Here is a 26,533-nt window from a genome sequence, read left to right on the forward strand (position 1 = left end):
TTATGCAGTAGTCTGTGATTACTGTTGCACTGTGTAGGTCACCTAATGCTGTGATTTCTAAGCCCATAGATGAATCACATCCATGGAGTTTGTATGATTCCTCTTGGGATTTGGTGTTAGCATTTTTTACTTTTAGTTCCCTAATATTAATTTCATCTCTCTTCACCAGTAAGTTGCCTTGATTCATCAAGGGAGATGGAGGAGCAGAACATTGCCTTTTCTTGCATAATTAGAGATCCTCATGTCATTGTTCATCTGTACAATGCCGATGGAGATCTCTGAGCAGATTGAATCTGTCTCTTGGTGAGGATGGGATTTGAAATGAATAACTTGTACAAATGCTGACAGGACTGCTTGTTCAGTATGCTGTCAGTGGTCCCTTCTTTCAGTACTCTCCTTTCTAGTCCCCTCTTTTTCATTTCCTGTTTCATACTCCAAAACTTGATTCACCTTCTTTGTGCATGAATATGGCTAGTTTTTTTAATCAGCTAATTTTAGCTCCCGTTGTAGGAACTAGGATTTTATTTCCTAGCTCTCCTATTGTTTCCTGATTATGTATCTCTTTAGTCACCATGAGAGCCTCCCTCCCTTTTTTAGCTGGAGGTTTAAAATTAGATTGATGAAGCTATTAATTTAGATAAGTCATATTTTTAATAATAAACCCTTGGCTATTTAATTCTCAGGATAAAATCAACACCTTATAAAGTCTTAGATTTTAAGAGCTCAGGGATAGTGCCTCTGATTTTTAGGCAGAAGGCCGCATATTCAGTCCATGCACTGTTCATACAGTGTTTGGTCTAAAAGGCTCAATTATCAGTAAATGTTAAGTCAATAGCTATATTCTGGCTGATTCTTAAAATTGAAAATCAACCTAAAAAGAAAATCCAGCATATAAGTAAGAATTCTAAAGGCAAGAAAACCTATAAAAGAGAATATTATATGGTCAAATACGAATGTCTGAAGTATGGGATTTCGGTAGTATTTTTAGTTAATTTGTGTAAAAAGAGGCAGCCAAGGTAATTCTACAGCTTGCCCTCTTTTTAGTTGCTGATGTTCCTCACACTAGTGGAAGAATCTGTTTCATTGGATCTTATATAGGAAAGCTGTAAATAGGGCCAGAGTAAATAGGACAATTGGTAAGCTGTAAAAACAATATTAGTCAGACAGTAACTGCAAGATTGGATAGTTTCAGGTAAAAAAATGGAAGTCAGGCCCTGATCATTCTCTTGAAATGAGCATATTCAGAAAGGAAGAAAATGGAACTAGCAACCAACAAATTTAAATCACTCCTAGCTTTTATGTAGGGACGCGGTGGCTCAGTGGGTTAGGACGCTGAGCTTGTCGATCAGAAGGTCGGCAGTTTGCCGGGTCGAATCCCGAGTGCCGCGTAACAGAGTGAGCGCCTGTTACTCGTCCCAGCTTCTGCCAACCTAGCAGTTCGAAAGCACGTAAAAATGCAAGTAGAAAAATAGGGACCACTACGATGGAAAGGTAACAGCGTTTCGTGTGCCTTTGGCGTCTAGTTATGCCAGCCACATGACCACGGAGACGTCCTCGGACAAGCGCTGGCTCTTCGGCTTTGAAACGGAGATGAGCACCGGCCCCTAGAGTCGGAAACGACTAGCACGCATGTGCGGGGGGAACCTTTACCTTTACCTTAGCTTTTATGTTTTTAAAGTTTATTTTTTTCTATTAGGATTTGGTGCTATCTTTACTCTCGTTTGCACTCACTCTGTGGAGATAGGTGGTATATAGGTCGATAGACAAACAGATATAGGTAAATAGATGATAGAGATGGATAGATAGAGATGATAGCATGTGCTCATCCAATCTTTCTCAAATTGGCACCTGCTAATTTACTGCGACTTCCAAGATTCTCAACTTGGGTTGGCGAAATTGCTGTATCCTAATTGGAGACTGTAATAATAAACAATTTTCAATAATTTGCTCAAATATACATGCATATGATTGTTACAAGTGCTCATAATACTTTTGTGTTTTCTTTTCTTAAAAGAACACTTTAGTTTTTTTCTGCCCCCACCCCCACCCAGTTTTTGCTGCTATTGACTTCTTTTTTCCCTTTTTTAAAATCTGTCCAATTCTCACAGACTGTCAGGCAGTTTTCCTGACAAGGTTTTTCAGAATTTTTTTGCAATTGCCTCTTTCCTAGGGCTCAGTCTTAAGGTGGAGAGAATGATTGGCCTAGGATCACTTACCTGGTTTTGTGCCTAAAGCAGGACTAGAACTCATAGTGTCTCATTTTCTAACCTGATGCCTTAACAATTATTTTAAAAAATAGGTTTTGCCAGTTTTGAACATTCTCCGTATCAGATACATCAAATAATCCGGTTAAATGCACTTTCTTTTTATATGTGACAAAAATTCAGAAAGTAGGAATAATCTATGTCAGTGGTGGCGAACCTATGGCACGCGTGCCAAAGGCGGCACTTGGAGCCGTCTCTGTTGGCACACGCGCCGCCGCCAGCAGCACGTTCATCAGACCGCCACCCAGAGCAGGAGCCCAGCACAAAGGAGGTAAAGCGGCCAACTAGTAAGCTCGAGTAGAGGTGGCAGAGCAGAGGTCAACAACCATTGTCGATTGGTTGACTGGAAGAAAAGGGAGGGGGAAGCATTTTACATGCGTGCATGCACACGCAGGGCCATGAGCACACACATGCTGCAAATGGGGCAGGGCTAGTGCCTGCGTGATACAAGCCCTGGCCCATTTTTGTGTGGTGCAGCGTCTTGTATCTGCACTGTGCAGCGCAGTGGCAGCCGTTTTTGTGCCTTGCAGCACAGTGGCCCATTTTTGCGCCCCGGGTTTTGCATGCCAGAGGCGGCACTCAGAGGTGCCTCCCTGCCCTCCTCCGAGGGCACCAGAATGCTGATGCTGCCTTGGCACTTTGTGATAAATAAGTGGGCTTGGGGTTGCGGTTTGGGCACTTGGTCTCTAAAAGGTTTGCCACCACTGATCTATGTGATGAAGGATTTAACAAAGAAGCAGTGATAAGACCATTTTTTGCCTCTTGGCTGGCATAATACATTTTCCATATTTCATTGCACTTGGGGAATCTAAAATGTGGCTATTGTAGTTTGTGAGCAAATTGTATACAGTATGTTTTCTTAATGCAATATATTTAGCTATTTTTAAAGAAGGTAAATAATACTTGGGCCCCATCATCCAGTATTTAATCTATATTGTGTAACCGGGATAAATATGGAGAAACTCTTTTACTTATATAACATATATCCTTTTCATTCCTGACCAAAGCAGCATGCAGTAGTTCACAATACAAATACAAAACAATAATAAATAGAAATATTACACATATAATCTAAAACCCCACTATAACTTCCAAAAGTAATAATTGTACACAGTCAATTAAAAAGCACAAATCCAATGCTAAAATAGAATACAATCGAATCTTAAAATAACTCCTATCAATATTGGGTATGCAAGGCAGAAGAGTTTGGATATAACACTATGTTTTTTCTCTTAAATCAGGAGTAGTGATCCAGTCTATTGAAAAACTGCACCCAATAATAATAGCAAGTGGAGAACAACATATTATATAAAATGTATTATGATTACAGTGTAAATGTTAATTTGTGTATATGTAAATTACTCCAATAATTGAGGAGAGGGAATGGCCCATTGGTTTTGTTTTGCTTGATTAGAACTTGCTTTGATTATGCTGCTAAAATCTTTATGTAGTTTGAATTGAAGTGTGGAGAATTGGTTAGCTTTATTTGTATTTAGAATTCTTTTTCCAGTCCTAAAATTGCCCCAGATGGATTTTAACCTATGTAAACAGTGTTCATCAGTCCTTGCTGTGATTAAAAAAAGTTTGAAAGCTTCAATTTTAAATGATACTTTGGTAGGTAGAAAAAGGTTAATTACTGGGAAAACAAGGACATCTGAGCTGTGAAGCTTATTGCCTGGGTTCATAAATGCATTTTCCCCCAATTGTAAATTACACAATATTTCTCTCCCCCCCAATTATTTATTTAGCAACTGTGAATTTTACACCTCGCTGTGAATGTATCTTGTACAAATAGTGTCAATGGATAGGAAATGCAAAAGATACTCATTTTAAAGCTTAATGGCTTTTTATAAAAAAAAATAAGTGTAAAGTCATAATCTGAATAGTTTTACAATCACCATCCATTGTTGTTGACTCTGCTTTGAAAATCCTACTTCATTCATGTCCTTTTAAATTGTGCTAATAATGTCAAGCGCCAGGAAAATCAGGAGATTCAGGCAGTTCAAATGAGTATAAATATTGCAAGCAGAAGACTAAACTACTAACGGTCGAGGGAAATTTGCAGGAGTTAAGGAGAGAAAGAAATTCAAGGTGGGCTGGACTTAGATCTCTTGTGAGCATGCAGGGACTCATGCTGATGATGTATTTGACCCCCTACCTCAGCCTCAGCTTGGTTATCTTCTACAAATAGTCTGTACATTATTTCTACTTTCCAAAAACCTATAAATGTGATATGACTGTGCAGCTTAGCAAATTCCAGTTATGTTTGTCTTATTGTATTTTATGGAATGAATGGTAGCAGATGATATATTTGCAAAGATATTTGTCTTATTTATCTAATAAATTGAATTACAGTACTTTATTGCAGTACCATATCTTTTTAAAAACAATTTGCTTATTTATTATTTTTGATTCAGCTTGTTTAATTTAAAATATTTGGGAATTGATTGTCTTATATGAAGAATTTTAAAGACTAGGTGATGTGCTTCCTGATCTGAATTTTAATGTTTGAAAGTCCTAATCAGTTTGATCCTGCATCCTCTTCAATTTCTCTGGAAGGCTAGACATATAGCAGAGCCCCTTAAAAGATGGGAAATTATGGGAAATTTCATAAAGGTTACAGGTTCTCTTCAAATATATATTCTGAAATATTTCAGTTGGCCAGGAAGATTAAGATAAATTTTAGATAGCAGTTTGGATTTGAGCAATACATAAATCTATAGCTCAGTTTATAATCCTGAAGTTCCCTAAAAAGGCCTCCCTGAACTGGATCCCAGAAGATTTAATACTGTGGCCCAGGTTACCTCTAATCTGAATGGGGGATTTTCTGCTTTATATTGGCAAAAAATGAGAATAAATGAGAGTGTTTTTCTGTGGGCAAATAATAAATACAGATCTCAGTTTTCAAAGTAAAGCTAGAGTTGATGACAAAGAGATAAAGTACTTCCTTACATATTCTGCCCTGCCAATATACCAATATTGTGGTTGGGTGAAATCAAGTTGTTTCTAGGAAGAAAATGGCACTCTTAAGAGATAAAAATGAGTACATTCATAAGGTATTTGGGCATACATTAGCTGGTTAGGACATTTTATCATAAACTTCCTGTGACTGCCTTGTGTTGTTTTCCAGCAAAAAACCCCTCCATAACGTTGCTGTGGGAGGGAGGGAGTAAAAAAAAATCAAAATAGCCACAAGTGTGTGATCAAAGCAATGTCCTTTTTGCATGTACGGTATTGCAATGCATGTTTATGGTATGTACAGTTTATGGCTGCATCCTAGACCAGGGCTTTTCAACCTTTTCACCAATTGTACCGCTTTTAGGATATGGCAATATTCGAGCACCACCTAGCAAGGTGTCAAAAACTTGATGACCAAAAAAAAAAAACCTCTTCAAAGTTGCAATGGCACAGAAATGACTTATGACCATTTTTCACACTTATGACCATTGTAGCATGCCCAGGGTCATGTGATTTATATTTGGATGCTTGGCAACTGATTCATATTTATGATGGTCACAGTGTCCCAGGGTCATGTGATCCCCTTTTGCAACCTTTTGTCAAGCAAAGTCAATGGCAGGACTGCTGGTGGCCAAGTGCTGACTTCCTTCCCTCCTTCTCATGCCCAATTCCTTCTGAAGGAAGAATTTCAAACCCCCCCATATTTTCTCTCTTCCTTTTATAGCCTCTCCTGTCTCCGCCCCCTCCTCCTCCTTTCTCATGGGGAGGGTGAGCCAGAAGTGAGCCTGGGGTCTTTGCCTCGGCCCAGCCACTCTGCAGCTCTGGAGGACTCTCTCACAGTAACTCCTTGCCTCCGCTGGCTCTTTCCCTCACCCACTACACTGGGCTAGGCAGGGCTGCGTACCACCTGCCACGTGTTAATGTACCACAAGTGGTACGTGTACCACCGGTTGAAAAGCCCTGTCCTAGACTACAGAAGTTTATTATTTGCTTGAGCAGCTGCTATGAACACAATAGAACAATTTACAAGTGAGCCTTATTGTTGGGAAATTGTGATGCGAAAAGGAAATATAAATATACCTTTGCTTTTGAGAAGACAGTATAAGCTAATGATTAAAAAGGATGGAGGAAAAGGTGAGGGATTGTTTTTTCAGAAGCTTTTTCAGAGTTTCAAATGTACACAATTCATATGCTTGCTATTTTTTAAAATGCCTATCCATTAACTGCATGTCTTGTTCAGTTGGATTTGTATGAAAATTCTCTTTGTTTCTCAGTGACTGAACTTTGAGTTAAGCATATTCTCTGCTGTTGGAAAAGGTCTTGGCATAATTTGAGTGACAGTTTCTGCTACATCAGGGAAAAGTAAAAGAAGCAAAAATGGCAGAAACCTCTGGTGGGTTACACAAAACACATGAAGTAATGTTTCTGTTTATGCAATATGGGCAGCTAAGAAAGTTCAGTTCCAGTTGAATTATTAGCACATGTGTTGGTAAGTCTCTCTCTCTCTCTCTCTCTCTCTCTCTCTCTCTCTCTCTCTCTCTCTCTCTCTCTCTCTCTCTCTCTCTCTCTCTCTCTCTTTTAAAGAGATGTATATATGATGAATCAAGCAAATGCTTACTTCCTTATGCATGTATGTAACACAGAGAACTACAAAGAATCTACCAAGAGCTAGGGCTCTATTGTGAGGTCAGGATACAATTCCAGAATACCGTATATAACATAAATTAAGACAGAAGTAATTTTGAGCATGTGATATAAACAAAAACAACACATTCAGGTGTTTGATCACTGTCTTCTTGAGGGTCTTGTGGAATGTACAGGGATAAAACATTGTATAAAAACTGCAGAGGAATCTGTGTAACCTGTTACGCTTTATCAACCTGTCATTTTTTGTGTAATTGTTTTTGTTTAACTAATGTGCAGCTGATAGAGAAATGATCTGTGTATTTGCATGTAGCTCTCAGAGTCTTTAGCAAATATGTGAGAACCATTTCTCTATCAGCACACTGGAACCAGCTTTATCTGCTGAGTTTCTCCTTGCCATTCTGGCACTAAAGATATGAGATCTGTCAAAAAGAAATTATAGACAACCCTGTTTTATAGTCATGTATTCTGTTGAATAAAAAATTGCATATCTAGTTTGACTTAAACAATTGCTTAAAATGATAATTGGATATCTCCTCCTGCCAACAGAACCCCTTCTAAACTCATAAAATCAGATTTGTAAAGGATGTTGGAGGCTGTACAGGAGGAAAGAAAGGAGAAAAAAATCATATTGGTACTCTCAAATCAACAAAAGGACTAACAAAATAAATTCAAACAAGTTGAATTGTCAGGTTGGATTGGGATTTAAACAGTTTGAAAATGATTATACATATTAGGAATAACACATTTTTTTTTTGTTTTGTGCTAGTTTTACTTTCAAAAAGCCCTGATCCCCACATATTATTGCGAATATCACTAGTGCTTTTGGAGCATGTTCCTCTTCGGAAAACAATCAAATCATCCCCAAACATATTATCCAGTGGAGTTTCACATGGCTGCCAACAATGCTACGAGTTTTCGTTTCTTTTTTGTTATGTTCTAAGAAATGCAATGCTGTCCTGATCAAGGGTTCTGCCTATTCTTGGAAATTCAGCCCCTTGGATAAAAAAGGGATGTTTTCCAAGTCTGCCATTCAGGATTACTAAAGCAATATGAAAATTCTACATATGTGGCTGTCTTTTTCGAAAGACCTTTATTAACATCTTCTCAGCTGAAGTTGTTTCAAAGACAACCCTTAGCAAAAATTGAAATTGGATTGTGTGGTTGGAACACAATGTAGCATATAGTTATTGTTACAGAATGGGCTGTTAGAATTACAGCCTGTTTGTATAGGCTGGAATTCTAAATGAAATAGTCCAGAATTATTGGCACTACCTAGAATTCTACAGCTGCTGAAATGTATATAATATTGCTGGGAGCAATGTTTGATGACAGCTTTATAAAGTTTTTATTAGACTAGCTGCAGTTCATCTAATTCAGGCAGTTAAATTCTTAAGGTGGAGCCACAAATATGCTTAAATTAGTGGTTAAATGAATAAAAAGTAACAGCACAAGTTAGATATGACAATCAATGTGCTAGCCAACTATTCTGAGCTTTGCCAACCCTATAAAGCTGTAAAATTCGGTTATTTCAAAATATCTGTCATGGTTCCGATGAATGAGACAAATCAAACAAATAGCAAGCATATTATTTATCTAAAAAGTCTTAGTAATGAAGCAAAACATCGGCACTCATGGAGGGATGCCAGAATCTGAAATCTCCTCCCCACAAACCCATCATAACACACACACACTCCCCACCCTTATCTACACGTCATAAATCACATTATCCAATTAGTTTTACACATGAGGTTTCTCCTCCCATGCTGTATGCGGGCTTTCTAATCTTCTCAAAACAGACATTAGAAAATTCCCTCCCTTCAAGATTCAAAGTGAAGCAGTTTAAATAAAAGACTGTCTCCTATATTGTCAATGCAAAAACATGTCAATGTTTGCAGCATTGACAATCTCTTTAAGTGCCATCACATTTCACCCTGTAACATTTGAGAAGTTAGGAAAAAAAGTCTTCAGGGTTTATAAAATCAGTCCTAGCCATTTTCCAAATTGGCAACTTTTTAAATCCCATTTATATCCTGCCCTTCTCCGAAGACTCAGGGCGGCTTACAATTTAAAGCACAAATCAACTTTCCTTTTGCTCTTAGCTGTTGGTTTGAAGGAGAATGCAAAAGGTAGGAATTCTCATTTATATGACAAAGTTAGAAAATTAAGGAGGTGTTACACTTTTCTTGGATAAGAAGTAAACATTGCAGGTTCTGAGTTTTGTATTTTGAGCCAGGAAATTATAGCCTCATTTTTTGATTTTTGCATTCAAAATCAGCTTATAATAGCCTATCCAAAACTGAAACAGAATAGAATAGAACTGAAGAAGCTTCTTGGATGAGAGGTGAAATGTTTTCAAAGGAAAAAGAAAAACAGTCCAGTTCGCTTTTTGGAAAAAAGCACCTTTGAGACAACCATCATTGGATGATTTAGAATCTCCACAGACATTCAAGCAATCCAAAAATTATCTGAATAAATTTTAACCCATGATCAGTCTCCTCTGAACTTGGTTGAAAGTTTGCCTGTACCAGAGATTTTAGTGCTGGATCTCAAGTATTGTCCTATGGATTTTGAGGGGATTATTCTAAAGTGAAAAGTTTGAAAGTCTAAACTAAACTATAGGTACTTTTTGGTACATCTCATCAAAATAATAATCTTGTATTTTTTGTTCGATTAATAAAGAAGCTACAATCTTCACTGGAAACTATTGTTTTGGCTGACTCTGCAGGCCACTGTAAATGATTGCCAGATTGAAATAACTTGAGTTAATATTTTTGTTGCCTGACTGCTATTCTCTTGTGACTATGTACCCTTTAATAGTCCTATAAATACTATAAACCAGATTTCTCCAGGTTGTTGCCCTCTGGTCATGTTGGATTTAAACTGGATATTTTTCTCCTACAGGAAATCCCACACATCTGAAGGTACCAAGTTAGCTAAGGGAAGTATCCTCTATTCTTTTTCACATGTCTGTTTAGAAACAGTGCAACCACTGACATGAGACATGTAAGAAATTAGAAATTACTATCTTATAAAGATAGTAAGTGCAGTTAATAAAAGCTAGGGTATACTAGGATCTAACAGAGTGAAAATAAATTCCAAACAGGTGAATTTTTTTTAGAACACATTAGTTTATATATGGAACTTCTTTTTATATAGCAGTATCTATCTATAAATAGATAGATGTAAATATATACACATACTATACATAACAAAAGATATACAATATTTATATTGTATAATAATAATTACATATTAACACTTTAAAATAAGCTTTCCAGAAGCTTTTAAATATCAAAATTATACAGGACATAAATTTATATTAAAGTCAGAAGTAGCAGTGAAAAAAGGCTTCTTCAGCGAAGGAAATCAGTAAATGTGGACCACTTTGGTATATAACAAATCCAGATAATGGCAGATTTTTCCAAGCAGCTTTTCTTTAGCCGGCATGCAAACAAAATCCAGTGGTTGTAATGTACGCATGGCATTTTATACATGCAGGTTCTCCATCATTCATATTTTTGTTTCTGGTCCCTCAGCAATCAGAGGCTGAAATGAATTTTTGATATTAGCCACTTCGGCTAAACACAGATGTCCAAAGCATTTATTGTACCAGTCTAATGAATGACCTCTGAAGGAAACAAAGAGAAAGTATTACATCAAATTACCAGTTTCTCAGACTCATCAAACATAAAAAGAAATTCTTTGCATATTTCTGACAGTAGATACACTTATAGATCCTGTGCAGAAGTCACAAAATTTCCAGACATTGGAAATGGGCCAAAGATTCCCCATCAGTGTTTGTTTTGTGCCTGCAGGTTTGCAATAAGACAGGTCTTTTCTGTGTAAGTGATATAGATTACTCAAATCAGTGCATGTGTGTATAGGAGAGGGGGGAACACTTGTAACTTCTAACTTGCTTGAGGTTATACATTTTTCAAATACACTATTTCAATTATAAATCTGACATAGCAATTGCTAAGTCTAAATACTGATCTCTTCAATCATAACTGTGTGTAAAAGCGAATTCATAAAATAATTTGGGAGGAACACCCAACTACTAGAATCAATCATGAAATGACATAATAGCTCTGGAAAGCTTGTATGACCCAACGCTAGTCAGACACATACAACAGTTCTTTTATTGTATATAGTATTACTGTAGAGTAAATTCTATTAGATTTAATGAATATATTCCTTAGTAAAGAGTTATGAGATCAATGTGTATCTTTTTATTTCCAGCTAAGGATGAAAGTTCTTTTAGTAATTGTACTGTCCTACTTATATTGCCAAACAATGCTCAGGAATGCTAATTGTGCAAAAACATTGCTGACAAAGATGTTGGCACTGATCTTTGTAGAACTTACTTGAGGTCAATCCTGCAGATGTGTGTCAGTCGAGATTTTCCAGAGCCACAAGGTTCTATCAAATATTGGGAATCCAGGACAACTGCTCGCACATCTCCCATCAAAGGAGTTTCATCGTGTTCTACAGAGACAGCCACTAGCACGCACATCCCCTTAGGCAAATCTGTTCTCCAGGCCCTGTTCAGACAGGTTTTTAAGAAGAAAATGATAATTGGAGGGGCAGCACTGCAATAAAAATAATGGCATGCATGTTTGTTTTCCACTCTTCCATTAAATAGGGGCTGTTCAGATGTGAAGGGACTCATTCCTCAGCCAGCCTCAAAGATGACAGGGTCTCTGCATCTTACAGTCTCATCAGGTCTGAAGAATGGGAGGGCACCAAGTTATGGAAAGTTGCTCAATTCTTTCAAGTGTCCTTAAATATACATTATTATAAATGACAGCCCTTTATTTCAAAAAGCTGTCCTTCAGATTTATTTTTCAAAAACTCAAATTTGTCCTTTTGTTTTGGCCACTCAACTTTTACTGTACAAATGGTACCATTCATGTGAAAAATATGGACCCTGAACTGTTTTTTTTTCCAAAATTACTTTACATATATACACCATTTGATTTTAGATATTTTTACTGGAATATGTGTTTTTGTAAAGTTTTCCTTGGTTTTGCTCTTCAATATTCCTTTGTAAAGCAAAGTTATAAACATAATTGAAAAAATTGCTACCTTATGAATTGCTTTCAGATTTGTCCCTTTTTCAGGTATGTCCTTGATTTTTTTCCAAGAAAATATAGTTACCATAATTTAATAGAATATAAATCCACTTTATAATTTTTAGGGAAAAATAGGTATTTTATTGCATAATGACCTTTTTGAGGGTTTTTTCCTCTATTTGTCTCATACATCTACCTACACCATACTAAGAATTACAATAGATGTGCTTCTTATTTCTTTAGTGATGTGTTGTTATGTGAATTTTTTTACAGAACTATTTGTTTCCTGTGAAAATGAATTATTTTCCAGGAAAACAACAGCTATTCTCATGGGAGTGGAACAAATTCAAAAACTCGAGACAGCTGCATTGGTGTTATTTATGACAATATAGATTAAACAATATGTCTTGTCAAACACCTGGTTTGAGTAGCTAATAGGATTTTATGGAAACACTCCACAATAATGCAGATTACACAATGAGTTGATTTTAAAATGAATTGGAAGAAAAATTAATCAATGAAGCCCCAAGAGACATGACCATATATAACAGAGGCAGCACAGCACATTTCATATAATGATATCAGTTCTTCCCTAACTGGATACATTCCCGAGATTCCTACTTAAGTATGGCTGAGAATTGTGGGAATTTAGGTCCATCTGGAGGATTATAGCTTCAGAAAAGCCATGCTGGATTGTGAGTTAGCTATTATAATTAGTTGCTTCTTTCTCTAAATTACCTGAGAACTAAAAAATCTCTAGTCGGATGGGGAGCCATACTATTCAAAACATACTGACAGATCTCGGTCTGCTTATCCAAGGTTTCTATAATTTTCCATTGTAAGAAATCCTCATCCCAAAGATGCCTTTCTCGTAGCACACGGTTCAAGACAACTGATGGAGGAGCCTCAACTTCTACAGATGCCTTCCATAGTCTTAATGGATTTCCATCTCCAACCTCAATGAAATGGAAGAGAAGAGATTGTACATTAAATATAAAGCTGAGATACAGGTTAGAATGCACTGAAACATAATAGTTGTGACCCAGAAGATCCACTAATTTCTCTCTCCACCTAAATCTATGTTGGATTAGGAGCAGACATTTTCCAGTACCAATTAAGTTCGGAATCCCTGAATTAAGGATCTAACTGAAATGTGAGAATTTAATTCCATTTAATTACAGGAAGTAGTCAATTCCATGACAGCTTCTGTTGGGCCAAGATATGAAATGGTTCTGCCACTGGAAATACAGGATAAGCAGTACAGGTATGGTCATTTAATGACCAAAGTTATGAATGGCTTATGGATGAACTTTTAGTCCCAACTGTGGTTGTAAGTTGAAACTATCTATAATGAATATAGAAACATACCAAATGTATCAGCTAAGTCAGGATAACTCTTCTTATTGTGCCTTAATGCTAACATTTTTCAGTCCATACTGGCAACATCAAGGGGCATTTCCAAACAAGGTTTAATATTGTGCCATTTTCCAGCCTTGTTTATGTAATTGTACATAGGAGCTGAAAGACAGCATCCCCATTAACAAGGTATGTGTGTTTTCCATTAAGAAAGCATCAAAAAGCTGCATGGAAACTTTGGATTAATAATATAGAAGTCCTATATCTGGAAGCACCTAAAATCTTGGTTTTTCTTTGGGATAAAATATGGTTTTATTTTAAAAACCCTATTTCAGTGTACAGTATGTTGGCATGTTGGATAATGTTTTTCAGTAAATATGGAAACTACTAGCAAAACTAATGTGCAGAAGTAAACAGATAATTCTAGTTTCAAAATTACTTTTTTGTAACAGAGGTCTGTATTTTCTATGCTGGAACAAGTCACCCATCCTTTGAATTTGTCCTTAGCATCTTTACAAAGATTCTGTATAAGACTTTCTATGTAGGTCTGGTAATTCCCGTTTTCTTCATCCATTTGCTTGCCCAGATCCTCCAAGGTTGGAGAATGTACTTTAGCTTCAATATAAGAGTTCCGAGATTGGCAAAACATCTCATGTGGAATCTGCTCCAAAGGAAAAGAGGAGAGGAAAAAATAATTTTATTATTGATTTACTTACTTTGATTTTTATGTTGCACCATTTCCAAACTCTCCCAGTGCCTTATGTATATCTCCACAAGGTAACCCCAATGTCCCAAAGTTGCTTTTTCATGAGGCAACTGGACTTTTTTTTCTTTGAAGACGTTCTGCTTCTCATCCAAGAAGCTTCTTTAGCTCTGATTGGATGATGCTGAAGAAGCTTCTTGAATGAGAAGTGAAATGTCTTCAAAGAAAAAAACAAGAAAGTCCAGCATCTTTGGGATAACTATGACCTGGTTGACTGAGAAACTCCATAGATGTAACCCCAATATGTAACAATCCTTCAGACATGGGCATGGGGCATGGAAATTTGAGGTAGTTCAGTGGCAGGAGACACATTACTAAAAATGCTTAAACAGAGGACCCATGTAAATGGTATCAAATGTGGGACCCTTAAGCTTTTTCAGCAAGTTTTCAGGAACTATCTCTCTATATATACATTTAATTTACATTTTTAAACTTTCCGTACTTCCTTTCAAGATCACATGCACTCCAACCAACTATATCTTTCACAGTTTTTCCCTTCATCCTGACTCACTTTTTCATATATTTGTCTTGTGCTTTTTCTCATTCTCTTTATGTTCAAACTACCTTGAAGTATTTCTTCCATGCCAACTATGGATAGTAGAGGAGGGTGTGCAAGAATCATAGTGTGATGCAGGAAGAGCGCATGAGGGTGGAAGGGGGATGTGATAAGACACGTTGCAAATTATAAAGAGTACACAAGATTGTAGAGATCCATAGCCTGGCTCAAGGAAAGTGCAGTGTGGATCAGGAGGGAGCATGGGGATGCAAGGGAGGTGTGTTGAGAGTGTGTTGGTGTGTGGAAGTGGCCAACATGGAGAAGGTGCATAGTTGGGGGAGACTTACTTCAATAACTTGTCACCTTCTCTGCAAGCTTCCCCACAGACTTTTTGGGGAAGCCAGGAGGGAAGGTTGCAAATGACGATCAAGTGATTTTGGGGCCTTTGGCAACTAATCATAAGTGTGAATCGGTTGCCAAGCATCCAGATTGCAATTATGTGAATGTGAGAGTGCTGGGATAACTGAAACTCTGAGAAGCGCTGTCATAACTTGGAACAGTCACTGCCTGAATTGTTGTAGGTCAAGAACTACTGTACTTGCTTTTGCCTACATTCATTTAGCACCCACTACTTCTTGACCCAATCTCTTGTTCTACCACACCAGTCTTAAGTAACCCACCCCCTTCAATCAACATAACTTTGTATTTCTCCTGACATATCCAACTCTTACTTCCACACAGCAATGGTTCTTATTCTTAGCCATTTTTTTGTTTTTTCAATGAATAATAATTGATTACAATTGATTGCATACTATCATTATCTTTGTACTAACAATGCATATATTAAAAGATCTATCTGTTCTTCCATGATTAGTTAACATTTTATTAAGTACACAAATTCTATTTGTTCTAATTTTCTCTGTTAAATCTTGCCCTGTAATACATTGCACCATATAATCTATTTCACATTTGCAGCAGTACATAATCTCTGTCAACAGACTGGGCATCCATATCTAATTCTCTGCTCAGTGTTGAACAATTTACAAAAAAATTCATATATTTTCACGCTTGCTGTTCTTTACCCATACTTACTGCATTCAGCAACCAAACTTCAACTCCATATTTTCACAAAACCTTCCTTAATTCAAGCTGATTCATTTTATTGTATGTTTTTCTAAATCAAGTCATGTGTAATACATTTTTTTTACCTAATAGAAATTGAGTATACAAATATACAGTTGGAATACCTGGCTTGATACAAATATTTGTCAAAATGATCTTGGAATAGTAGTTGGTCACAAACTGAATCTCAATCAATACTATAATGCACCTGAAATCAATTTATGCACATGTGCCACAAAAATAATCAAAGAAATACCCCAAAATATTAATGCTAGTATATAGGCTTCGTGCTTCATGACATTTTTCCTTAGGAATTATGCTACCTAAGTCTTTCACTTACTTCAAAAAGTCTATCACATTCAGTGATCATGTGTGCCAGTCCCTGAGTAGCTGCTAGATTTTCACTGAGATCTTTCTCATCTGGCTTCCCGGTTGTGTACTTCTTTTGTATTACTCTGCAAATCAATTCAGTGTTTTAAATAAGAAAGGCTGTTCTTGAGTTGTCAGTAAAAGCTGAAATGCATATACCTTTTTTTCATATCAAGCTACACACAGTTCAAGACAATATCCTTTTATCACATTATATAGGCGAGGGAACACCCTGTTTATTGTTGGAAAAAAGATATACCTTAATTATTCTCAAAGTACAAAGTATAAAAAAGCACTTAAGATAGACTTCTTTGTGTATTACAGAAGGAAGGTCAGCATTATGGCACCCATGGGGAAAACAAAGGGCATTAAGGCATAGTATGAAGTGTGATTCTGGTCTCCATATTCATTCTGCTGAAAAAAAAATTTGGGACCATTTAATGGGGCAAATCAAAGAACGATTTTGCTTTATCTGAATGATTGCTATTACTATATTAATTAAGCAACAATAATAGAAAAGCACATCCTGCTTTGAAAAAACTGGTTTTTTTTCCAAATAAGTACATTTAGCCTTGAACAGGTAATCTAACACATACACACACAGACTTCTGAAATGCAATAAGTAATTCAACAGTATTAATAAGCCTATCATTATTGCCATTATTGTGGCAGATAAAAGTGCCCTGTATTTGTCAGAACTGTCACTAGGGATTTGCTCCATGGCAACTCAGGATAAGGACTTCTATTGAAACCACAATCCCTTACTCTTAATTCACAATATATATGCTTATATTCTTGAGCAATAATAACAGTCAATTTGCCAAGGGGATACTCTAGTGAATGTAAACACCACCTCAAACATGATTGAATATTAGACAATAATGGCATTACTTTTAAGCCCAGAATGAAAGAATTAGAGATAACTAGTAAACAATCCCCACCGTGGCGAGCTTTCTTTCTTGATGATGTTGAGATGAAAAAGAGAAGGGGCCAGACACACTGCTATATTCATGGAAGTCATTTGATTCTCTTCCACAGAGGTGACATCATTCAAGAAGCAGAGCAAGGTCTGCAAAACCTCCCGATTTTCATCTGACATCAACATTATGGCAGCCTGAACTGCCCGAAGCTGTTGTTCTTTTGGAACATCTGTAGAAAAAAAAAGATGCTATTTAATGAAAACCGATTCTAAGTACAAACAGGATCACTAGAATATCATGTGGAATTTAATCTCCCAATTCAAGATTTATTTCTGAAAGTAATCTCAGATACAGACAGGGAAAGTTTTCTTGTTCACACAGAAAAATCTCTGCATGTTACTATTATTTGGTTTCTTGCTTCACACATTGTTTTAAGTCATTACTTGAGCAAGACCCAGTGGCCTGCTTAATCTATAATGCTAAACATTGTTCCTGATTTACAATCAAAACCAAAACTTAAGACAAAATTAAACCATGTCATGGAATAATGCAATGTTTGAACCAGCCCATGTAGTTTAGAAAATATCTGTCTGCTTACTTTTGTATGAACTAGAAGTTCCCTTAGCCAAGTTAGTTGGCTGCATTATGTACTAAGATCTAGAGCAAAGATACGGCTTTTATCTGGTTAGTTCAGGATTAGAGGATTATCCTGGTTTAAAACTGAAAGGGATTTAATCGTAGAGACAACCTTTAGTTTAGCATATAATGAAAGATAGTATATTTTAGTTAGGATATAATGACACAGTATCCAGTAAAGGATCTTCTATAACATATTCAGACAGTCTGAGCTTTCTCTAGCATTACCTATTTGCCAGTGGAATTAACACTGCTTGTGGAACAGATTCCCATGTATGGAGACACAATCCTTGAAACAGAACTGGGGCATGCATGGAGTGAGATAGAGAGATCAAGATGAATTCCCATCCTGCTAGCATAACATCCCTTGAAACAGGAGATTCCTTCCTATTTCTTTTCAGTTTCCTTGCTAGGGAATCTGTTTATACTTCATCACATAAGCTTGTTGTTCCCCGCACACTATGATCTCATCTGAAATATCTTTATTAAAGTGTAAAATGATAATCTTAGCAGCTGCCTAAAGATATATTTGCCCTGGGGAAAATATCCATTATGTGCTATTTCAGAATCATATTGAATTTAATCCTATGTTAAGGCTCTTATATATAGAAACAGATTATTGCCTTGTATGAAGAGACTCCACATGCAATAATGCAATTAAACTGCATTATCCAGAGAGTAGCAAACATGCATTCTCAATGTTTTGACATCTACTGTTCTACTGAACAGCAACAGCATTTCCAAATAGTGTTCTCTAAATATGTTGGATGATAAATCCTCTAATTTCTAGCATGGCCACAAGGTATATTCTTTAATACAATATTCATGTACTTATTAATATTTTTATAGATTTAAATGCAGATGCCATTGAGTCTCTGAGAACTGATGGTAAACTGTATCACCATTATTCAGTGGTTTGCTGTCAGATTCCACTAGAAACATCGGGAACTCTGGGGACTGCAAAAGAAAATGCTGCTCCTCTTTAAAAGATTGAAAGGCTTAATATTCCCTAACTATTCCCTAGCCAGATGAAACAAATTCAATACATACACTGATAGATGTGGAGAAAAGTTTCTCCCAGCTTGCTCGTGAGAAGAGGTTCAGGCAGATCTCTGAAAAACTGCTTTACCATATCTGCCACATCATATGCAGACTGGTCTTCATAGCTGACATTTCCAGGAGAGCTTTCATTCATCTGACGCAGTGCTTGTATTCGTGATTTCACGCCTGACTTACGGAAAAGGCCCACCTATAATATATGCCATAATAGATTATATACTGTCATCATCATCATCATCATCATCATCATCATCATCATCATCATCATCATCACGCTGAGCCAAAATACATATTTAATTCAAGCTTTTTAAAAACATCTTATCTTTTGATAATTAAATTTAGTTTTTTTTCAGGGAAAGAATTAGCAACAGGCTTGGGATGGCCAATAGGTTATTTCAATTCAGAAGATAATTGTTCAAGCAAGACTGGTCCAGCATCCAGCCACAATTCCCATCACAAAGGATGTCTTGCTAGCCAGCAGAAACCAGCAAAACATCTGCTGGCCTTGGCACTCACGTGAAGTCCATCTTCTAGTATTAGAGGTTCTTATAAGTAGGAAATATCTTCTTGGCTTTCTTAAATGTTGGCATCTCTATTTCAATATTCTCCTTCCATTTCTGTTTGATGTTCTTGTCCATTGGCATCTTTTAACGTAACAATTTGTGGTTGGAACCTTCTCAGTTCAAAGATCTTTTTGGAAAACTTGTTTTACTGTGTATGAATCTACAGTATATTCAGCGTCCTTACAGATGTCAGAATACTGTTTCTTCTGTCATGGTTCTTTTTCAAATTCCTTTCAGAGATCTTTGTTTTTCCTGGTTTTGGCTTCTCTTCTCCTGTCAACAATTTCCACTATCCAATTTGTCTGTCTGTTTCTTCATCTTTGACCGCCTGTTATCACATTTATCCTCAGCAATTTCTCTGATCCCATTTCACAGTCTTTCTGATTCAGTATCAGTGGCATTCACAACTTCCTTATGATCCCTTCAAAAATGGGTATGTGTTCAAGATCATTGAAATTTATTCTCCTGCTTTAAATTGGCCTGGAATTTAACATGAGCAGTTAATGAATGTTCCACAATCAGGCCACAGTCATGTCTTTGCTATTGTAAGAGTTTTTCCACCTCTTTGAGCCGTAATATAACCAATGGACATTGTATCCAAGCATTATCTTATAGTATTATAACCCTGCGTGGTTTTGCAGAAAGTTCCAGACCCAAAGTCACCCAGTGAGCAAGGCCAAAACAAAGTGAGCAAGGTCTATATTATGTCCACCTATAGGATTGGGACTGTGTAGGTTTTGAAACTGTTAAACCAGGTTTAGGGCTTCATGGTAGCATTTTCTTCCTCTTTTTTTTGTTTTCATGTATAAAAAAATGAAAGCAGATCTCTGGTTTCCAACAACAATAGTCAAGGTGAGCTCTAAGGACCACAGTATGTCAGAGATTGCAGGTTACCCATTCTGGCTTAAGCTAAAAAATAAAATAAAATTGGAAAACTCAGGCTTCATGCTCATGTTCTCTGTAGTGTAAAGTACCAGTTCTCTCATGTGAATAAGTTGTCACAGAAAAATCAGACTAGGCAGAGTCCTGTAAAAGAGTCAGTTGGTGTAGTTATCATACCTCCACAACCACAAAGCTCACTGGGTTTGTGGTTTCAGGCAGGAATGTATCCTTATATTGGTTACACAGTCAGGTATTTAGACTAGATCTGGCATTTTTATCCACCTATTTGATGGTGTTAAAGGTATTGTTGCACAATGTAAGCTGTTCCAAGAAAAGCTGCCTTTTGAAATTGACTGAAGGTGATTTTGTCAATGCCAATGATGTTCAAATGATGCTTTAGATGTTTTGGGATTGCATCCAAGGCATCTATTACTATTGGTACTATCTTTGCCTTCTTTTGCCACAGTTGTTTAAGTTCTATTTGCAGATCTTTAAAGTTTGTGATTTTATCCAGTTCTTTCTCGGTTCCTGTTTCCAGGTACTGCCATGTCCATTATCGATATTGTTTTTAATTCATTCTTATTGACAATTTTAAGTCTGGGATGTTATGTGGCAGGTGCTTATCTGTTTGAATCCTAAGCTGCTGCTTCTTTTTATTATTTGTCTATTTTGTGATCCCACCAGTTCTTGCTTGCAGGCAAACAGTATTTCTCACAATTTCAATGTATCACTGTTGTAATTTATCATGTCATTGTTTGTAGTCAGTCTGTGCAATCTTCTTGCAGCAGCTACAGTAATTAGGTGGTCTATTGGCTTTTCAGTTTATTTGCAGAGGCAGCATTTGCTGTTTATTGTTATCTTCTTAATTCTGACTTTGTATGCATTTGTTGTTGGCCTTGTGCAGCCAGAATTAGCCCTCTGTCTGTTTCTTCAATGTTCCTGTTTTTAACCATTTCCAGGTCTTGTTATCTGCTCTATTATTATTGTTGTTGTTTAGATTTGTTAAAGCCATCTGACTCCAAAAAGACTCTAGATGGCTTACAAAACATCAAATGTGTAATTAAAACACAGTTAAAAACATGGCATAACAAACATAACTGATTCAGCAAAACAATAACATATTAAAAAGAAGATTCAAAAACACAAGGACATATGCTAATATGACTGGATGTGATATGGTCTCCAAAGGGCTGATAAGAATGATGAACTACTGTATTCCTTCATGATATGGAAGTATAATGGCTTAATATCATGAAATGTGAAAACTTCATAGAACACGAGCACTGGACATTTTGCAGCTGTTATGGGTGGAAAGGCCATGTTTTCAATAAGTAAAGTGGAATGGAGGACAGAACCAATCACAGTGGTAATGATAATAGCAAGGTGATTGAGTGTACCAAGACTGTGAAAGGTGGTATTATCTGTAATGTTGCACTTGAGAAAGAAGAAATAATGAAAGTATTATTGAAAAACCTATGTAGGCTTAATAGAGATTCCATATAGGACTAAGACTCAACTAAACCTCAGGAAGATACTTACTTCAAACCTCCCCTTCAAAGATGGAATCAATGACACAACATTTCAAGATAGGTTATTGGGCAGGCACAGAATTTATATGAGAGTGTAACACAGATTAAGGAGAATTAATATATTGCACCAGGGTGAAGAACCAGTAGGTGGCACAAGATCAATCACAATTGTATTTTTCTTCTTTATTGGATGAATCACTGAAGCCACCTTTAGCAAATAGATGTCTAAACTACCAAAAAGCTAACAGAAAACAAAAATTAGAAATAATGCCCTGGCTTCAGAATCTCTACATATACATTCTGTCTTGCACAACAGGGCTTTTAGCTGATTCATCGCACTTGGGACTATTATAGAACTGCTAATAATGTGGTAGGAGAGTGGTGATGTTGCAGTTTGGCACTGTCAGGAAGCAGTGCTCTTCTGAACTGTAGCCAGTATTGAAATGTAAATTGGCTCTTTCCTTATCATTAAAGGAGGAATATTATCTCCAGGCTCTTGTTAATGGTCTGGGATACAGAAAACAAAGCTCAAAACTTTATAAAAGTAATTTTATTTTAAATACATGCACATGCATAGTAGGCATTACCGCAGTGTGAAATATGTGTTTCTAACATGTGATCAAGCATACTATTTTTAATCAATATAGCAGAGAGAGAGAGATATGAAAGATGAATTTTGGGAAAGTAGTAATTTAGATTAGAGGTCCCCAACCTTTTGCACACCAGGGACCAGTTCCGTGGAGAGAGGTTTTTCCACGGACCGGAGAATGTGTGATTTTCTGTGCTACCTGCATCCTGCGGATGGGGCTTTGCTTGTTTGTGCGGACTGGTTGCTGGCATGCCGTGGCCCAGTACTAGTCCATGGACCTGGGGTTGGGGACCCCTGATTTAGATTATGAATCTAAAGTGCATAAAAATGGAGGTCAAGAATATAAGGAGACTGTTGAATAAAATAGCTTCTGGATCATATATTCAAAAGAGGAAAACCTAGCACTGCAGGTTTTCACAACAAAAAAATAAATTGAGGAATCAATTATTATTAAATTATTGCAGAACTACATCCATTTCAACGGGTAAAAAAACCTCTAGTAATAAAACTGTCACAGCCTTTGGTCACAAAACTCAGCTTGGCAGACATTATATTTAAGATTAAATTTGGTGTGAAACACTGATAGTGGGATAAATGAACCTACCATGCATAGGACCAGAATTTTTATTCAACATTTTTCAAGAACTTAAAAAAAGAGGCTCAGAATGTAACATGGCAGTTGATGCATTTTTAGATAGGTCTCTCATACTATAAAGGTAAAGGTAAAGGTTCCCCCGCACATGCGTGCTAGTCGTTTCCGACTCTAGGGGCCGGTGCTCATCTCCGTTTCAAAGCCGAAGAGCCAGCGCTCGTCCGAGGACGTCTCCGTGGTCATGTGGCCGGCATGACTAGACGCCAAAGGCGCACGGAACGCTGTTACCTTCCCACCGTAGTGGTCCCTATTTTTCTACTTGCATTTTTACGTGCTTTCGAACTGCTAGGTTGGCAGAAGCTGGGACGAGTAACAGGCGCTCACACTGCTACGCGGCACTCGGGATTCGACCCGCCAAACTGCCGACCTTCAGATCGACAAGCTCAGCGTCCTAACCCACTGAGCCACCGCGTCCCTTCTCATACTATATACAGCCTTTAATAATCAGAAGCAATCAGTCAAATTTTAGGAAAATATAACCACATTTCTTGCTGTACTACATTTTTAATTAGTACCATTCCTTTTTAAAAATCTTTTTCTTCTTTGAAAACTACAGTCCCGAAATGCCACCAACACCAAGCAGTTATTATACTTAGATGGTTTTATTTAATCACACAATTCCCTAGTTGCAGTGATTACATTAAGTGTTTTAAACAGGTCACATCTACAACATTTGGCGATACCTTATTATATTAAATCTTTTTCTATTTATGAACCATTGAGGTGGACTTCATTCCTTTTTAGAATTTTTTAAAAACACAGAGAACACATGACTTCTCTGCTCTTTCTTAGACATACTGATCCACAGGGAATTTCAATGCACAAATGTAATAAAGAAAATATGGGGTGATTGACAGAGCAGCCTGTTTCTATATGCTGCATATGTGAAAATGGATATGGAGTACTAATTTTCCATTACATCTTAGAGCAGAGAACTTGTAACTGTATCAAAGAACTGCAAAATCTATTGTAGCATTTGTTTCTGATCTTGAGTTACATTAATTATAAGTGAAGAAAAAGCACGGGTCCACTCTACATATTCAAGACAACTGTTACCTTTTCCTTTGGAAAAGAAGCCCACAGTGAAAGTTAGATAACCACAATTAGTAGGTGTAAAAGGAAAAGAAGATAAGGATTAGGTAAATGAAATGAGAGGGGAAAAAGTCTTACTGGGTACTCTTCAGTCATCTGAACATAATTAAATCCTGTCAAAATGACTAGTATTTTTGAATTCTTCAAATTAATGTTCCAGGTGTTCTAGCTCTCCAAAGGTTTAAAACTCATTTCTGCTCTAAGCATATTTTCTGTATAACAGATCGAAACAAAATAATCAGACAGAAATGTTGGATATATTAATTATGAATTCCTTCCCATTTGATGGAAACAAGGACGAAAGGGAAACTGACAGAAGTGGAGGCTGGAAACTGTTATTTTGCTGGAAGGGGGGGAGATAGTGATTCCCCCCCCCAAGACAGATCCTGAGTCTGTTTGTATGTCCTACTGGAAGTGCTCTTATTAGTCTATAAAATCCTTTCTTTTCTCTAGAAATAAAGAAGCTCCATTTTGAGTATGGTAGCAACAGAATCAATAAATAATATATTTAACCACCTTAAAATTGTTCATTCTGATAGTGATCACATTCTGTCTTTCTACAATATCATTTCATTATAATATTTATATACAGCAGCATGGGTTGGCAAAATAGGATGCTTTTGATCACATTTATTATATTTTGTACTGCAGGTATGCTAAATATCCCCAACAGAAGCTAGAACAAATAAAAAAAAGTCCACGTTATTTTAAAAACCTTCAGCATCTAGAAGATTAGTTGTAGATAAAGCTGTCAGATGATTTTTGTGTACTCACATATGTATCTATCAAAATGAAGAACCTACCTGATCCAGGCAATTATTACGTAAGTATCGCAAGGCTTGTTGTATGCTCTGTGGAAGGGGTTGCCCTGTTCTTTGCGCATGGACTATTAAAGGCACACCAAATATGTTCTTATCCTTGTAATCTGGAACCTTCATCCACTTCATGAACTTTGGGACAGACCTTAAAAATAATGATTATTTATGCAAATTATTTATAGGATTATTGTCTGAATCCTGATATCTCTGGTGAGTTTGAGCTGGTTGATACTGAGGAAGCCCTGTGTTCCCTCCTAGTTGGCTAAAGCCTTCAGGGAACTGGCATGTATCCGGATCCAAATGGTGGATAATGTCTCTTTGAGGGAAGGAGTAGTACCACCTGCCTTGAAGGAGGCGAAGATGTGCTCTTTTCTCAAGAAGCCTTCCTTGGATCCAGCTGTATTAGACAACAAGTTGTCCAGTCGCCAACCCATTTTTGGGGAGGGAGTTGATGAGAGGGTAGTTGGCTCACTGCTTCAAAGGGGCCTAGATGAAGTGGCTTATCTGTACCTTTTTCAGGCTGGATTCAGGCTGGGGTATGGAATGAGTAAAACTGGTTCACAAAATGTACCTGTGCAAAGGCTCCCTACTCATGACTATCACCTGCTCTTTGAGCACAAGCTATGAGTCCAGGAGAATACTCATCCCCTCCAACACTTACTGGAGAAATACACCCCAATGCAGAATTAAATATAGAAACCCCCAGAATGTTGAAATTATTCTTTATTAATTCTCTTGTAGACTTGCTTGTAAATTTGGGATCATTTTCTTGCATGACCCACTTGCACTAGTCCGTCGATCCTTAGACAATTTTATACTGGAATTTTAGAATGATTTTTGACAGGGCAGCCATTCTTGGAAGATTCTCAGTTGCCATTTCAAGATTATGGATTAATAGAGACTCAAAACTTTAGAAAAAAATATAATCTCTTCTTGGCTAATAGGTTTCAGTGACTTTTTACACACACACACACACACACACACACACACACACACACACACACACACCTCTCAATTATTCTGAATGGGACCTGACTTACCTCTGGAGTCCATATGGTTAGGACTTTTCTGTGATGAGGATATCCAAAGTTCATGATATTTATATATTGCAGGGCTTGCCCAAAATGAGTAGTTTGATTAATGTAGTACTCAGACACACCTGGCCCTAGTTATTCCTTTAATTGATCTGACAGAAACTACATGGATGATTACTCTTTCACACTGGCATGCTGCCTACTGAATGTATGAAATAAATGAAACAAGCACTAAACTTGGTGATTTTGTTCATTTGCATTTTTTTCCTTTAGATCAGTAAGACTTACATGAAGTTCTAATAACATTCAGTGGGAGAAATACGCTAAAATGCAGACAATACAAAAAGGGAGTAAATATTCCAAAGGTCCTTTTTCAAAAGGCAACTGGACCTTGTTTTCCCTTGAAGATGTTTTGCTTCTCATCAAAGAAGCTTCTTCAGTTCAGAACTGAAGAAGCTTTTTGGATGAGAAGTGAAACATTTTCAAGGAAAAACAAGGTCCAGTTGCCTTTTGAAAAAGCATCTTTGGGACAACCATGATATGGATGACTGAGAATCTCCATAAAGGGAATGAATACTCAGAGAGATAAGGATAAAGAGCTCTCTAGTCCCTGACCTGCTGGAGTGCCAATCGAAAAACTTCTTAAAATTCTCTCACTTTGAAACCACAGCTACATTCATGGAAAGGCACAGTGGACTTGGAAGAAATGGTT

At 37.0% G+C, this 26,533-nt stretch overlaps 1 protein-coding gene across 2 annotated transcripts in view; it reads right to left on the reverse strand.

Annotated features, from left to right (window-relative positions):
- Positions 1–10,012: 10,012 nt before the first annotated feature.
- STARD13 (StAR related lipid transfer domain containing 13) overlaps positions 10,013–26,533 on the reverse strand; it is a 108,600-nt gene continuing 92,079 nt past the window's right edge. For both annotated transcript variants that reach the window (XM_081326689.1, XM_081326688.1), the window contains 8 exons: positions 24,773–24,932; positions 18,654–18,852; positions 16,989–17,196; positions 16,019–16,133; positions 13,737–13,958; positions 12,680–12,897; positions 11,234–11,410; positions 10,013–10,497 (listed from right to left, as the gene is read on the reverse strand). In XM_081326689.1, the coding sequence (XP_081182815.1) occupies positions 10,380–10,497; positions 11,234–11,410; positions 12,680–12,897; positions 13,737–13,958; positions 16,019–16,133; positions 16,989–17,196; positions 18,654–18,852; positions 24,773–24,932 (1,417 nt within the window). In that variant the 3' untranslated portion in view covers positions 10,013–10,379. The remainder of the gene's footprint in view (positions 10,498–11,233; positions 11,411–12,679; positions 12,898–13,736; positions 13,959–16,018; positions 16,134–16,988; positions 17,197–18,653; positions 18,853–24,772; positions 24,933–26,533) is intronic.

This window comes from Vipera berus (assembly GCF_964194415.1).
Source record: "Vipera berus genome assembly, chromosome: 4".
Taxonomy (NCBI): domain Eukaryota; kingdom Metazoa; phylum Chordata; class Lepidosauria; order Squamata; family Viperidae; genus Vipera; species Vipera berus.